Here is a 16,566-nt window from a genome sequence, read left to right on the forward strand (position 1 = left end):
AGAAAAACAAAATTTAAGCATGCAAAAAATGTTACTTAAGATAGTTTTTTTAAATTGTGCCACCGAAGGTGGGACTTGCCCAGAATAAAAAATATTTATTCCAATATCTTTTGTTTAAAAAAATATTATACTATTCAAAGTTTTTTTTTTTTAAACTGCATCAATTTTGAAAATAAAGTTCATGATTTTAATTAAAATAAAATTAAAATTGGAAAAAAGTCGTGATTTCAGCGTTCGGGGATGCTAGCGGGCTGGTAGTAGCATTTGTTCGCCAGTGTTAGACCAAAAAACCCTAGAACACAGATTTCTCCGTTTATCTAAGAGATCAACGATCGTGAACATGAAGAAGATACAAATTTCAGTGCCAACTCGGCGCCGCCCTCCGGCGTGAATGTGGATCCTTCTCTCGGATGTTCAAAGGTTTCAATTCGCGACTTTTGTTCGCTCCTAAGTTACCTTTAGGGTTGACAGAGGTACAATTTCTCTCTCTGCCTACCCATTGGAAACAATTACTGTTCTCGGATAGCGATCATCACTGCTTTGCCAATGTTTAATGTCCTTTTCAAAAAACTGGTCCCAATAAAAGAAAAAACAGCCCATTTCGATGTTCTTCGATTCCGTAGTTTGGTTGTCAGCAGATCGTTAACATTATCCTCAGCACCAGTAGAAGATGCACAAAAACACTCGTTCACGGTGTCTTACCTTGTAAAATCATGTGGGTTTCCCCCAGAAGCTGCGGTCTCTGCATCCCACAAATTGTTCATTCGAAACCCAGATAGGGCGAACTCAGTTCTCACTCTCCTCAAAAGCTATGGATTTACCCAAACCCAAATCTCCAAAGTCGTCAGGGGGCGCCCATCAATACTTGTAGCTGACCCTGAGAGTACCATTTTACCTAAACTTGAATTTTTTCATTCTATAGGAGTTTCAGCAGCTGAACTTCCAAAGATTATATGTAGAAATTACGTCCTCCTTGCTGTCAGCTTAGAGAACCAACTTATCCCCTACTATAATTTTCTTAAGAGCGAAGTCCTCCTCACTGATGAAGAAGTTGTTCAAGTTTTGAAGCGAGCACAAAGGATTTTTCAATCTGACGTTCAAAAATGCATTGCTCCCAATATCACAGTTTTAAGAGAACTTGGGGTACCTCAATCCATTGTTTCGCGGCTGGCGATTTGTTCTCCCGGGATTCTGCTCTTTAGTCCCAACAAGTTCAATAAATTGGTCAAGGAGGTTATTGATATGGGATTCAGTGCTAATCAACGAAAATTCATCCGTGGAATGGCCATGTTTTTCATGATGAGTGAATCAACCCGGGAAAGCAAATTTGGGGTTTATAGGAGGTGGGGTTGGTCTGAAGACGAAATCCTATCTGCTGCCAAAAGGTACCCGGCCTGTATGAATACTTCTGAGAAGAAAATCTCATCTGTGATGGATTTCCTTGTGAATAAGATGGGTTGGAAATCTTCTGCTGTTGCGAGATATCCGCTGCTTTTCAATTACAGTTTGGAGAATAGGATTGTCCCGAGGTGTTCAGTCATCACAATTCTGCAGTTGAAGGGCTTTATTAAGAAGAAAGACATGTCCTTTGCCTCATTTTTGAATTACCCTGTGAATGTCTTTTGGGATGAGTTTGTGAGCAAGTACCAGGATGATGTTCCAGAGCTGTTGAATGTTTATGAGGGGAAAATTGATCTTCAGGAGCTAGGATTTGGTTATGGGGATATATGCCGGATAAGGCAGGTGTAGTTTTTTAACTTTTCTAAAGATGAAAATTAATCCTCGATCATCTTTTTTCTGGTATGAGATTTCAGTGCATCATAGAATTTTTTGTAACATTATAATTATTTAATCCCTAATTTTTGAATAAGTGAGAAGTGTTCTGCTGTTTCTGCCCCTTCATTTTTTATTTTTTTACTTTTTTATTAATCTAAATAGTGTGATATGCTCTTATTGTTCAAGGCAAAATAGTTAAGGAAAAAAAGTTATGACTAGTAAACCATTTTTGTTTATCATACTTGTTTTCAAGCCCAAAGCTCTTTTATCAAATTGAAGTTCGCACTAGTCTAGGTGCTGAAGTAGAAGATTTCCCAAAACTCATACCTTTAAACGGATTAGACAACTCAGGAACATAGCTATATTGTTCCCATAACTCATCAAATGTAAACTACCACCACAATCAAACTGACTGATGAGTAGTGGTATCATTGTCATTATTCAGTACATTACCTCATTTTTTCTTCTCCTTACTTTTGCCAACTTTCATCTGCATGCCCACTTAACACTCAGGGATAGATTCAACAATACAAAAACTTCCTTCAGCATTTTTTTTTTTTAAAACTTTTTTCTTTGTCCTATTACAATTTCATCACTTAAGAAAAATTTTGGTTTTCAAAAACATAAACCTTATTATAGCTATCCTTTTCATAAATCCTGCCACTGAGCATCCTTTTTTTTAAAAAAAAAAAAACAAAATATTTTTCCTTCTCCCATTAGAATTTCCTTGTTTTGTTTAAGAAAAGATTTCATTTCCAGAAAACATAGAGCTTATTCTAGCTATCCTTTTCATATATCTTCCTCACATGTAAATTTATAACCCCACATAGTCACCTTTACCCTGAATATCAAACATACACCCTTAATGGACTCCAGCTGAAAACAACACTACCCTTCGCATCACAAGTCACTGGTGGGTACATGTCAGTCTCTCTCACGACAGTATCCCTGTCCCACTAAGGGTTTAGAAACATCAGCCGAACTCCCACTTTCTTAAACCACTTCTATCTTGTGTTGGAATCTTCCCTTCAAAATTCACCCCATTATTAACCCCTATCTGTGAAGGGGATTTAATCGATGTCTCCTTCTCCTTTTCCAATTATGAAACAACCGTTGTGGAACTACAAGCATGTTTGGGTCCAATATGAATCCTTGACACCAACTTCTCTGTGCTTTGCCCTCATTAAGCTAACAATACCTATTCTTCAGCTGGAGTTTTGTGTTTGATTCAATTTTGGTCCTTCAAAACTTCACATCACGACATGTTGCTCCGAATAAAAAATTAGACCTGAATTGGAGCTAGCCATTTTCTCAGTAAATGACCCAAACCTAAAATAATTGTAAAGGACCCTTGCCTAGAAATGAAACCAACCCCTTGTTGGCCATCTTCATTTTGAGGCCTACAAAAATCATTCGATTTAAACTAGTTAAATCCCAATCATTCTCATGCCATAGAAGAGGTATGAATTTTCTGCTCCAATCTTTAGATGACTTTTTAAGGCAGATTGAGTGTGAAGTACAAAAATAAAGAGAATATCCAGAAGAAATTAATTTTATAAACTGTAGCGTATTAGTAAAAGGAGTTTTTTTTCCAAATTTAATTTTAATTTAATTACAAATATTTTAGAAAAGTTCAGGTGGAACTTTATTTCCACAATTGATGCGTCCATAAAAACGCTGGACCATCCAGCATTTTTTAACGAAAATACGTTGGATGGTCCCGTGTTTTTTAATGTTCTCAGAGAGGTCACCCACTGACGCATGGCGGCCTAAAAACGCTACTTGGAGTAGCGTTTTTTGCTTTGATATTTCTTTTCTTCCTCCTTCCTCTTTCTCTCTGCAGTTCGCAGAACAGGTTGAGCAGCGAACAGAACGGAGAGGGGCGAAGGAGAGAGGCTGCAATCTGACAATCCGTGAAGTTGTAGGTGAACTTTGGGTTCAGATTGTACAATTCGAACATTGTGCCACCACCATGTACAATCCAAATGTTGAAAAGGTGGTATATAAAGAAGGGAAATGAGGTATGATTTTCTACATTAAACCTTGTTCTTGTTTTGATAAGATTTTGAAATTTGAGTTGAAATTTGTGTTATTTTGTAGTTGAAATTGGTATTTTATACGTTGAATTTTGTTGAATTAAATTTGGTGATTTCAAGCATTCATTTGGGAACCCCCAATTTGAGGTTAGGATTTTTTTTATGTCTGAATTTTTTCATTTAAATTTATTTGAATCAATGATGAATGCATATGAAATTTTGTGTTTGATAGCATGGAATTATATTATATGACTTGTATTTTTTTTTTTTTATCTTTTTTTATCAGTGAGTTCATTACTAACTTCATATATTAGTTGACATTTCATAATCCATTATAGTAGTATGAAATAATATGTAAATTCAATTACAGTTCATATGCTTGTTTTTAAAATATCTAAAATAGTTGCTGAATTCTCCTGATGATAATCATAACAAAATCTCAACATTTTTTTCCCATGCAAATTATACCCTTCAAGGCCAGGAAACATTTTCCATAGTACTTTATTTTTTTGTTCAAATCTAGTACCGGCTGCTTTTATATTTTAAAATTCCCCCTTTTGAGAGGCTTTCTTTTAAAAAATCTTGTGACTAACTCTATGATCATCAACCAAATCTGAATAGGACAATATTCTTGCATCAATATTTGATTCAATATGAAAATTCTAGTAAATATTTCAAAAAATGACAATTATATCCTTTAGGTGTCTAAATAATATATGAAGAATAATTACATTTTCAACATAAAAATCTACTAAGAATATCTACTTAATTAAATCAATGTCCTAAATTTTTTTATTAATCATGAAATTTTTTAAAAAGCTCTACACTTAAAATAATTCAATTAGTCAAAATAAGTGAGGCTATATGGTCTCTAAATATTAACCATTATATTATATTAGTATAATATAATAATATGGGCAAAAGACACAAACTTCCCTTGTATTTTGCAAAAAAAGACATATTTTTTTAGGAGAGTTTTGTCTTTTTGACAAACCTTAAGGAAGGTATGTGACATTTTTAAAACCTCAGGGGAGGTCTCTATCTTTTTGTCAAACCTCAGGGGAGGTGAATGTATGTTTGCCATAATAATATTGCTTTCGTTTAATTAATAAGTTATTTGAAATTTTAAATAGAATAATAATGTGCAATAGCTATAAGGGCATTGATGTCCAGCTGATCAAAATAGTGATGACAATTTGCTTTCATAAGTAGAAGGGTCAAAGACAAGTCAACTCTCCTAAAATTTAAGAAAAAGGTAGAAACCTTCATCAGGTTTCAAACATACCACAAACTTCCTTTGAGGGTTGTAAAAAAAATAGTCACATTTATCAAAAAACTTATCTTTTTGCAAAAATAAAGGAGATTTGTGTTTTTTTGGCAAACCTCAGGATATGTTTATGAAATTCTTGAAACATTAGTGGAGGTGTCTGAGATTTTTGAAATTTCAAGGGAGGTCATTGTCTTTTTATAAAACTTTAGGGGTGGTCAATGTCTTTTGCCCTTAGTAGAATTATCATGGAAATAAGATTTACATGAAACTTATTCCTAAGGGGTGGGAATGAGAGGTCTATATTTTGTGAGAATCTTTAATCTCTAAAAATTTTAAGATGTCGAAACCAGATCCCACTTTAAAAGATTTTGAACACCTTAAGACATCACTACAATTTATTTCTCTCTTTTTTTTAATAATATTTTTTTCAATTTTTCTATTTAATTTTAATTGACTAATGATGAAAACGTAGAGAGTCAATTTTTAATTCTTTTTGACATTAAACTTTCAAATTGACTTTTCATCAAAATATCTTTTCTATAAAGTGGGGAAGGTATCTTGCTCGGCAACAAGAAGAAGAAGGGCTACAATTGGGGTATCGGGGTGTTCTTCATCAGACATGGGTTGCCCTTTAGTTCACTAGGTTGATGCGGATTCGTTTGGTGTTGGTTCAAATGACGGCAGTAATGGGTTGTTGTGGGTTTCAATCTGTGATTCCTATTGGCTATCACGTCGAGGGTTTCACATAGGTAGCATTTTTGCTACTTCATCAACCAAAACATCGGAAGGAATAGCCTTTTTTATGTTTTTGAGTAGAGATTTTCAATTTCTTCAGCAATGTTTAATGCATTTTTCAAGAAACTAGTTGCGATTGGTAGGATTGAGAGAGATCCATTTATCCAATTGAGTTTTCTTTGATTCAACTGTTCACTTATCTGTTAAAGCTTGATATACATTGTTAGCCCACAACCTAACAGTTTAAGCTTTTAGGTAAAGTGGTAATTTAACATGGTATCAGAGATGGGTTACCAGGAAGTCCTGGGTTCTAATCTTGTTGCCCGCAATTTAAAAAAAATATTGCATTCCTTATTATGGATGCTATTTATCATGTGTTTATCTCTCCACGTGCGGGAGAGTGTTAAAGCTTAATATACATTGTTGGCCCACAACTTAACAGTTTAAGCTTTTAGGTAAAGTGGCAATCTAACATTATCAGCAGACACTCGGTACCAGAAGACGCCCAACACCCCTCTTTCACTGTTTCTTACCTCATAGACTCGTGTGGGTTGTCACTGACAACTGCCCTCTCCGTCTCCAAGAAACTGTGTTTTCAAAACCCAGATAGGCCGAACTCAGTCCTCACTTTCTTCAGAAACCATGGATTTACCCAAACGCACATCTCCAAGGTCGTCCGGACCCGCCCAACCTTTTATCTAATCCTGAGAAAACCTTTTGCCTAAACTTGAGTTTTTCCTTTCTGTCGGGGTTTCAGGAGCTGACCTTGCACAGATCTTTTCCAAAAATCCAGATCTCTTTTTATGCAGTGTAGAGAACTGGCTTATTCCTTATTATGATTTCCTGAAGAATGTTGTTCTCCTCAGTGATGAAGAAGTTGTTTGAGCTGTGAAGCGCTCACAACGGTTGTTTAGAACGAATTTGCTAAAAGAGATTGGTCCCAATATTTCAGTCTTGAGAGAAGTTGGAATACCTCAGTCCTTTTATTTCAGCACTGGTATCTTGTGCACCCAATATGTTGCTCTTTAGTCCAGACAAGTTTGATATCATGTTTAAGGAGGTTATCAATTTGGGATTCAGTGCTAAGAAATCAAACTTTATCATTGCAATGAGTTATTTTTTTGCAATGAGCAAATCAACTTGTGAACACAAATTGGAAATTTATAGGAGCCGGGGTTGGTTGGGGGATGAGATCCAATCTGTTTTTAGAAGGTTTCCTTTATGCATGACCAAATCTGACAAGAAAATTGAGTCTGTGATGGATTTCCTTGTCGATAAAATGGGTTGGCAGTCTTCTGCTGTTGCAAGATGCCCGGTGGTTCTCTGTTATAGTTTAGAGAATTGAATTGTTCCAAGGTGTTCGGTCATTACAATTCTGCAGTTGAAGGGCTTTATAAAGAAGGATTTGCCTTTGGGCTCCTTTACAATTCTCTCTGATAAGAAGTTCTTAGCTGAGTTCGTGACAAAGTATCAGAACAATGTTCCTGAGCTGTTGAATGTTTGTCATGGGAAAATTGGTCTTCCAAGGCTGGGATTTGATGTTGGGGATATATGTCAGTATCAGAACAATGTTCCTGAGCTGTTGAATGTTTATCATGGGAAAATTGGTCTTCCAAGGCTGGGATTTGATGCTGGGGATATATGTCAGTTAAGGCAGTTGTAGCTTGTCAACTTTTCGAAGCTAAACCAATCCTTAAATATTTGTTTGCTGGTGTGAAATTTCAATGCTTCAATGTTTTCAAGCTGTTTTACTGCAACGGCATAATTACAGCAAAGCTGAATGAGTGATAAGTCAATTGCCTTCTTCTGTCTTTATTTTGTTTTAGTATAATTTATCTAGCATAAATCAATGTTTGGTATTTTTAAGAGTTATGAATGGAAAAAAATATAAAGTTAGTGGTATGAGAGGTATATTATTCAACAAATGAAAGTTAGAATGTTGCTACTTACAGGTAAGCTGAATGAATGCTAGCTGTGCAGTAGAAACTGAGAAAAGCTTATATTATATAAAGGACTGCATTGCATTCTCAAATAGCGAGTGTACAAACGAAAATGGCAAGAATATAACCGGAAGAAGTCCAAATTGCAATTCAAAATAAAGTGCAATAGGGAATATTTCCCCAATGGATGTGAAAAAATGTATGGTGTTCTATGCATATATCTTCTTTTAGATGAATCCATCAATGGAAAAAAAGATGTATGGTAGATGGAAATGAATCCATATATAATAGGGGATAGTGCCATGCAAGGTGTTTGATATGGAAATGAATCCATCTACAATTGGTTTGTGGAAGATGACATCGTATTAAAATTAAAATGGGTGACCAATTTGAAAGACATTAAAATTAAGCCACCCATTTAAAAGACATTAGGTTGAATCGGAAGAGTCAAGTTAGTAGTCAAATTATATATATATATAGACACGCGTATCTATGCATGACAACAATAATTTTGTGCTAATTTGGGATAATATTACTAAGATATTTAACCATAATATAATTACCTTTTAGGCAATTATGGTGAAAAAAATTACCAAATTGACACATTCTAGATAAAATATATATATTTTCTAAAATATTCTTGAAAAATTTTATTATTATTATTATTATTATTATTATTATTATTAAGAGTCAAATAGGCATTGAAATATAGTAAAGTGTTGAATTCATTATATTGCTTGCTTACTTCGCATCTTATAACAATCAATGATAAGGATAAAAAGAGATTCTTAGGTTTGAGTGTTCCTAAACTCCACCTATGTGTCATGGACATGAACTTCTCAATGGCCAAAAGGAATCACCTTTCTAAAAAATTCCCTAAAGTGTCAAGGAGTTATGTTCATATAGTGACAAAACTACATGAAGTCTAACCCAACCGTAGTCATCCTTATCTAAGGAAATACTCAAATGTATAACCTGATGGTCAAGTTTTGCTGCTCAATATCCCTTGAACCAACTAAGGTCATCACTAAGGAACTCGGACATGAGTGGTAAAGGAAATAACTCACATTCCACCAGTATTGAAGATAAATCTCATCCTCTCAGCACAATGGGGGTCTTAGATGACATTGCCTAAATGTTTAGTCGATGGCTAAGAAAGAAGTACACCCAAACCTTCAGGCCTAAGAGACTTTTGATCTCATTTTCAAATGGATCTTTCCTTGGGCTCCCAATCCATACTAAGTTCTAGGACACCCTTTGGTGTATCCGTAGAAGGCACGTCTCCAAAGCATTCTCGGTCGCATATAAGTAAACATTAAGGATCTAGTGATCATACATCTTAGATTCTTGAACACCGGAATCAAAACTATACAAAGCAACCATAATGGCAAGAAACATACCAAAACCATCCCCATAACAATTGCACAGTTGCATCTAGGTTAATTGACCATACCTCTAAGTAATCATATACCAAAACCATATTTTAGGGTCATAGAATTCGAAGGTCCTATACGAAAAGCATGTTTTAGGGTCGTAAAACTCTAAAGCCCTATACCAAAAGCATGTTTTAGGGTTGTAGAATTCTAAGGCCCTTGTTTTCCCCCACTCAACCTATCAACATCCTCACTAATGAACAAACACAAACTAAGTTTCAAAAATCCTCACGAAACTCCAACATAGGAGGCTTCAACCATCCACACTTCAAACCTCTTCACAATAGCCAAACTTGCCTTTGATCCCAAACTTGCCTTTGATCCCATGATAGACTTGATCCCAAACTTATCCGAAGCTGCTCGTGGAGCACAAGTTAGAACACAAGGTCTTCAACTAAACTCAAAGCCAAAACCAAAACCAAAATGCAGCTTCCTCTAAATCGCACTAAGGTCTCTAATCCAACCCTGGAATTCTCACGTCTAATGTCATAACTCAATTGCAAGTTACCCACATTTCAACAATTCTAAAGATCACCGCATTCCCAAGAATCTCACTCACAATCCTTGATATAGATCCATATGTACAACTTTGTCTCTCAAGACTAAACTCTTACCAGAGTTCCAGAGAATATTCACCATTCCAATTCATAGAGGCAAACCACTTCCCAAAAGCCAAACACGTCTTAAACTAGATGCAACTCATCCCAGGTCAGCTTACGGAGAAACCATTCCAAATCACATCTGATCAAGGTTTTATTATAACCAATTCTGATACTCTTGTACTGAACCATTTCCTGATGATCAATACCATCTCAATGTTCTATACCAACCCTTACTATCCAAGAATAGATCCCATTTTGGAGTTTCTTCAAATCTGACCATCAAAACGCTTGGTGGGTAACCAACCAAGTAAACTTCAAAACTCAAAACCAACACTATTACCAAAGTGAGTCTCCACCCCGGAGTCTTGCGAGGTAACTCCAAAGATGGATCTCTCCTATAGAGTCTTTTCACAAAACAACCAATCTCAAACCCATGGGGCAACTATGTTTAGCGATCCAACCAAACTTGAACCAGAAAATTTGTTCCAAAGGCAAGTGCCAACCAAGGAGTCTCACGAACTTAGCTCCAAGGATGAGTCTTCCCTAAGGAAACTCCACAACCTATGAACAAATTCAACATCTAGGGTACACAACTCAATTCCTCAGGAGATAACCAAGATAGCCCACAATACCATAATTCTAAAGTTAACCAATGGACACAAATCCAACCACAAAACAAATACAAAAACTTCCTTGAGTCCTCAAGTCCTAAGCTCAAGTCCCACCCCTAATGACAAACTTCAATATGGAAACCAATCTTACATGTCCTCAAGCATCCAAATCTCAAAATCCAAATCGAAGCTCAATAATTTAGGATCCTTTATCCTTCGACAAAACCCATCTCAATCGCAAACTGTTATAGTTACCATACTGATATATCTGCCTTTTGGCTCAAACTTTCATCTAAAAGGTGGCTTTTTTGGCTCAATTGTGTTGCACGAACCTACACCACACAAAAAAAAAAAAAAGCCCTTTGGCCATAACGACATATGTGCCTGCTAATAACATGACTTCAATGCCCTTTAGGAAAATTCATCACAATGCCCTCACTAGAAAAGCTCATTCCAATGCCCTTTGGAACATATCATTCCAATGCCCTTTGGCATGGGTCATCGCTAAGGCAACAAATGTAAACCACGCAAACAAACTTCCATCAATTCCACTATAGTGGTCTCCAACCACATTCGTTCCCACCATAACATATCATATGAGCAATTGGGTTCTAACAAAGACCGATGAGCAAAATTTGTGGTTCCCTTAGATTCCATACCCCATAGAGTAAATGTCAGCACTACGACTATCATAGAGCCACACTTGTGGCTTAAGAAATTTGTCTAAGGTGCTTATAAATCATTCTTCCCCATACATCTAAGTATGTCACCTCTCTTTGTTGGTATTTTGTAAAGACACCCTTGGATAAACTCCTTTATTTTCACCAAATCTAAGAGTATCACAATTGCTTATGGAACTAGGACACCACAAAGTCTCCATGAATAACCATCAGAGCTCCAATGCCGACCATAATGGGTTGACCCCGAAAGTGTGGCAACAATGCCCACTTCAAGGGTATAAGGTATTCCCATCTTTGTTTCCATCCATTAACCTCATCATTAATCAAGGGTAGATGGCACCATCAAGTAACTTGAAGTTCGCAAGATATTCACTAAAGGCCACTACCATTCCTGTAGTAACCTGAACCAAGAAAATAAGAAATAAATAAATAAAAAAAATGGATAGGGAAATAAAAAAGGGAAATTGGTTTGGCATAGGACCAAACTGTCAACGGTTTCACGGAGTCTCAAAAAAATCATCGACGGTTTTCTTGCAAGGGCAAACAACCGAGAGCATTACATGGGCAAAACAAGTTTGGTAAGTGGCCAAATCGTCGACGATTTTCCTACAGGCTAAGTTACTTAAGGGCTAAGTAACATATATTTTTTCATAACTCTTATTTGCTCTCGCTCTCTCTCTCTCTCTCTCTCTCTCTCTCTCTCTCTCTCTCTCTCTCTCCTAAGCCTCCCAGATCACTCTCGGGTGCTCCTTGATCTTCTTTCCCTCCTCCCGGCATGTAGGCAGTCGATCTTCGGTGGATTTGAGTAGTTAGGTTTCGTGATTTCGAAGGTTTCAGGCAGTTTCTTCAGGAACGGGTAAGAGGATTAGATTATGTCAATTATTTTTAAAATATGAACCAATTAAACTGCAGTATATGTTTACAAAAATGGTATATATGATTTTCTGAGCGAACCAGGCATATGAAAATGGTTGTTCTGACTTTTATACATTTTTTGGGAAAACTAAAGTGAATGGTTTGAACATTTCCTATTTTTAGTAAAATATATAGTTTGAGTTAAATTAAAATCTAGAGATGCTCATACCCCTGTTTTCAGCAACTTGTATGTTTTCCTAACAGTTTATTATATTTATAATTTATCAGATAAAAATTGTGTGGCATGAGAATGATTTAAAATGGCATAAACAAACAAAACGTTTATATAGTTATGATACAATATGACATGACAACTATATGTCGAGATGTGATATGACAGTTGTAAGCTGATATGTGATATGACAGTTGTAAGCTGATATGTGATATGACGACTAGATGCTGAGTTTTAATATGCCGGTTTTATACCGAGACAGTATATAACAGATATTTTACAAAATTATGAACAACTTATGTTTTATACAGTTTTATAAAAGTGAATTCATGACTATATTTTTTATTACGTAAATTGTCATGTGTGATTTAAGAACCTTGAGGATCAGATGTAGTATTATAAGCATGATATCATAGTTATGTTTTGGCCAGTGAGTGCAATCACACGGGGATGGAAGTGTGATGCGGGATAGTCGATTTGTGGCCTAGGTATAGTATTACTCCTGATATTGTTTCGGGGGACCCCTCCCGATATAGTTTCGGGTGACCCTCCCGAAGCAGTTACGGGTATAGGGTAGGCACAATCGTACTTACTACCTTTTTCTGACTTAGCTATGGTCGGTCGACCATATGCTTCATCCAGCTTTCGGGTTGCACAACCCTTCATGGGGGGAAGCATGTCGATGGGAAAGCATGATGATTCTACTTTAGCAGTACATGGTGTGTTTTTTTTATGCATATATGGGCAAATTTACTAAAATGGGCTATATTGAGCCAATAGTATATTATTCAAAAATTTTTAGTATTCTAGTACAATTTTGAAATGCCATTTTAGATATAGTTAAATAATGGAAGTTTTATATTCACAGGAAAACCAATGTTAGCCACACACTAATGGTAGTCTAATTTGCCTTACTGAAAAGTGTTTCACCCCATTATCCATCTCATTTTTCAAGTCCTATAGGGAACCGTGCCTAGCTTATCCCGAGGTTAGGATTAGACGGTTGATAGTAGTAGTCAGAGCTAGTGAGACACCAGTTATCATATTTTGTTATTTTGGGTTGTGTTATGTTGACAGAAAGTTAATATGTGTTTTTTGGGATAGATAGAACTCTAGTAATGTAATTGAGGTGTTTTCTTCCGCTATATGGTTTTATTTTCAGTTATGACAAGACCACCTGGTTTTCCCTTATTAGGGTGGGTGGAGGTTTTATGGTATCAGAGAGTTTATTTTAGTATTTTTATTTTAACTAGCACTCTCGGCTCTACTCTCGGGTTCGGGGCTCTACAAGTGGTATTAGAGCCTAGGTTTCTAGGTTCTACAGATTATGTCAGATGATATTACCAGAGTATAGGTTTAAATTAGGACGATGATAGGCATGGGTGGAATAAGAATTTTGAGTTTTGCTACGTAAGCCTGGAGGCAGAAATCCCTTGACAGTCTTCTGTATTTTTCTGAATCAGTCGATGGGTTCAGAAAATCACGGCAATCAATCGACAGTTTTTTTTTTTTTTTTAGGGGAGGATCAGGAACTTGAAAACTAGAATGAGAATATGAAATTGGCAGAGTATGTTGTGATTTAGGGGGCATTATTTAGGCCGGTACTTGAAATTTACTAAAGTGAGTCTTTCAGTATTATACAATTATATAAGATGATTTACATGTACAAAAATTTAGTATGTTATATTATGTTATGTCAAATCATGTTTTATTCAAAAACTATACAAATAGTTTTACATGTTATACAATTAAGTATAGTTCATGTTTATGTCACGATAAAATTCATGTTGCCACATATTGATGTTAGTTTATCTCTCTTACTAAGAGGTGTCTCACCCCAACATTACAAATATTTTAGGAAATCCAGGTAAGAGGGTGAATAGAGCCCCACAATAATAGAAGTTGACTAAGCTACCTTGTCAGAAGGGTAAGTAGTTTAGCTAGGATCATATGGGTTATTAGATTGAGACCTTAGGATACTTTTTGGTCTTCTTGTGGATGATTGTATATATATATATGACAGACTCAATAGAACTCTGGTATTGTATTTGGTGTTGGATGACATGTACGTAATTTATGTTATCAGTTGTTTAGGTATCAGAGATGTATGACAAGTATATCCCTGGTTTCCATGGGTCCGGGTTGAACATGATTAGTTCAGTACTAGCAGGTTATCAGGGTTATTATAAATGTTGTTATGTGGAAAAAAATATATATAACAAAAATAGGCAGGTCGTTACAGTGAGATTTTAACTGATCATAAGAGTCTGAAGTACTTCTTCATACAGAAAGAATTAAACATCAAGCAGAGGAGATGACTGGAGCTGATAAAAGATTATGACTACACCATTAGTTACCACCCGAAAAATGCTAATGTGGTAACTGATGCTTTAAGCCGGAAATCAATGAGAGTAGTAGTATTAGTAGGAATGATTCAACATCCGATTCAGATGAATTTAGAAAGGCTCGGTGTGGAACTTGTAGAGGGCGATCATCAGACATTTATTGCCAAATGATATTACAGCCGACCCTACAAGAAAGAATTAAAGTGGCTTAGAGGGGTGATTCAGATTTAGTAGAACTTAAGGGAAAAGTATAGGATGGTCAGGAGGTAGATTTTAGTATCTTAGATGATGGAACCTTGAGATTCCGTACCAGGCTGTGTGTACCTGCCGACCCTAAGATTAAGAAATTTATTTTGGTGGAAGCGCACTGATCCTTGTATACTGTATACCTTGGTAGCACTAAAATGTATAGGGATCTTCTGGAGTCTTTTTGGTGGAGCAATATGAAAAGAGAGATCGTTGAGTTTGTAGCGTAGTGTTTGACATGCCAGCAGGTGAAAGTTGAGCATCAGAGACCGACGGGAACATTACAGTCACTCTACATCCTTGAGTGGAAATGGGAACATATAATGATGGATTTTGTCACAGGATTACCGCCGACACTACATGGACAGAACGCCATTTGGGTAGTTGTAGATTAAATGACGAAGACTACCAATTTTCTACCTATAAGAATTAGCTACTCCTTGAGTCGACTAGCAGATTTGTATATTTAGGAGATAGTTAGACTACATGGCGTGCCAATATCCATAGTATCAGACCGAGGCCCATGGTTTAAGTCTCAGTTTTGGAGAAGTTTATAGAAGGTCATGGGTTCTCTATTGATGTTCAGCATATCATTTCATCCTCAGACAGATGGCCAGACGAAGAGAACGATATAGATACTTGAGGATATGCTATGAGCTTGTGTGTTGGATTTCGGAAGCATTTGGATACAGTTCATACCACTGGTCGAGTTTGCTTATAATAATAGCTATCAGACCAGCATTGGGATGAAACCATATGAGGCATTATATGGCAGGAGGTGCTAATCTCCGTTATATTGGCATAAGATTGGGGAAAGACAGATTTTGGGGTCATAGCTAATACAACAGACTCTTGATAAAGTTGGACTCATCAGAGATAAGATCAGAACAGCACCGAGTCGGCAGAAGAGTTATGCAGATACTCACCAACGAGAGTTAGAGTTTGACGTGGGAGATCATGTATTTCTGAAAGTGGCACTGCTGAAAGGAGTTGTGAGATTTGGGAGAAAGGGTAAACTAAACCCTAGATATATTAGACCATTCGAGATTCTTAAAAGAGTAAGTCTAGTTGCCTACAGGTTGGCGTTACCATCGGCTTTAACTAGAATTCATGATGTATTTCATGTTTCTATGTTGAGAAAATACGTCACAGATCCCTCCCATGTGATCATTTGTAAGGCACTGGAGCTCGATGATACCTTATCTTATGAAGAGATGTCAGTGCAAATTTTAGACTAGAAAGAACAAGAGTTGTGTACAAAGAGAATTCCACTGGTAAAAGTGTTATGGCGTAGTCATGCAGTAAAGGAAGCTTCTTGGGAATTAGAGGAACAAATGCGTCAAAAATATCCACATCTCTTTAGTGGAGTTTACTGCTGAGGCAATCAAAGATGTTGAATTGTAAAGTGTAACGTAAGATAGATAGTATTTTTGGTTTTAGGATAAGAAAGGTTTGGGAGAATTTTCTTTGAATGGTTGTAATCTCCCAGAACCCTCCTATGTAACCACGGTATTCTTACACCATAAGTGAGGGTAATTAATAAAATTGGGATATTTTCTATAAGGATGAAAAGATTATGAATAGCAATTTCAAGGACGAAATTTTTTAACGAGGGGAGAATGTAAAGACCCGGAAAATTAAAGTAATGGAAGTAATAAAAGAAAAGCAATGAAAGAGAGGAAAAAGGAAAAGAGGGATCAGTAGGGGTTCATCGACGAACCTAGGGTCTTTGTCGATGAATGTCCCTTTAGATCTCTTTGATGAAGTACATGTGTCTCGTTGATGAGAAGATAACAAGAGTCGAG

General features: G+C 36.3%; 1 protein-coding gene across 1 annotated transcript; it reads left to right on the forward strand.

Annotated features, from left to right (window-relative positions):
* The first annotated feature begins 310 nt into the window (after positions 1–310).
* LOC131156056 (uncharacterized) lies at positions 311–7,480 on the forward strand. The gene is made up of 5 exons (XM_058109508.1): positions 311–1,743; positions 3,620–3,772; positions 3,877–3,959; positions 6,985–7,132; positions 7,199–7,480. Exons 1-5 carry the CDS (start codon positions 547–549, stop codon positions 7,478–7,480), a joined length of 1,863 nt encoding a protein of 620 aa, XP_057965491.1. The 5' UTR covers positions 311–546.
* The last annotated feature ends 9,086 nt before the right edge of the window (positions 7,481–16,566 follow it).

This window comes from Malania oleifera, chromosome 5, assembly GCF_029873635.1.
Source record: "Malania oleifera isolate guangnan ecotype guangnan chromosome 5, ASM2987363v1, whole genome shotgun sequence".
In the NCBI taxonomy this organism is placed as follows: Eukaryota; Viridiplantae; Streptophyta; class Magnoliopsida; order Santalales; family Ximeniaceae; genus Malania; species Malania oleifera.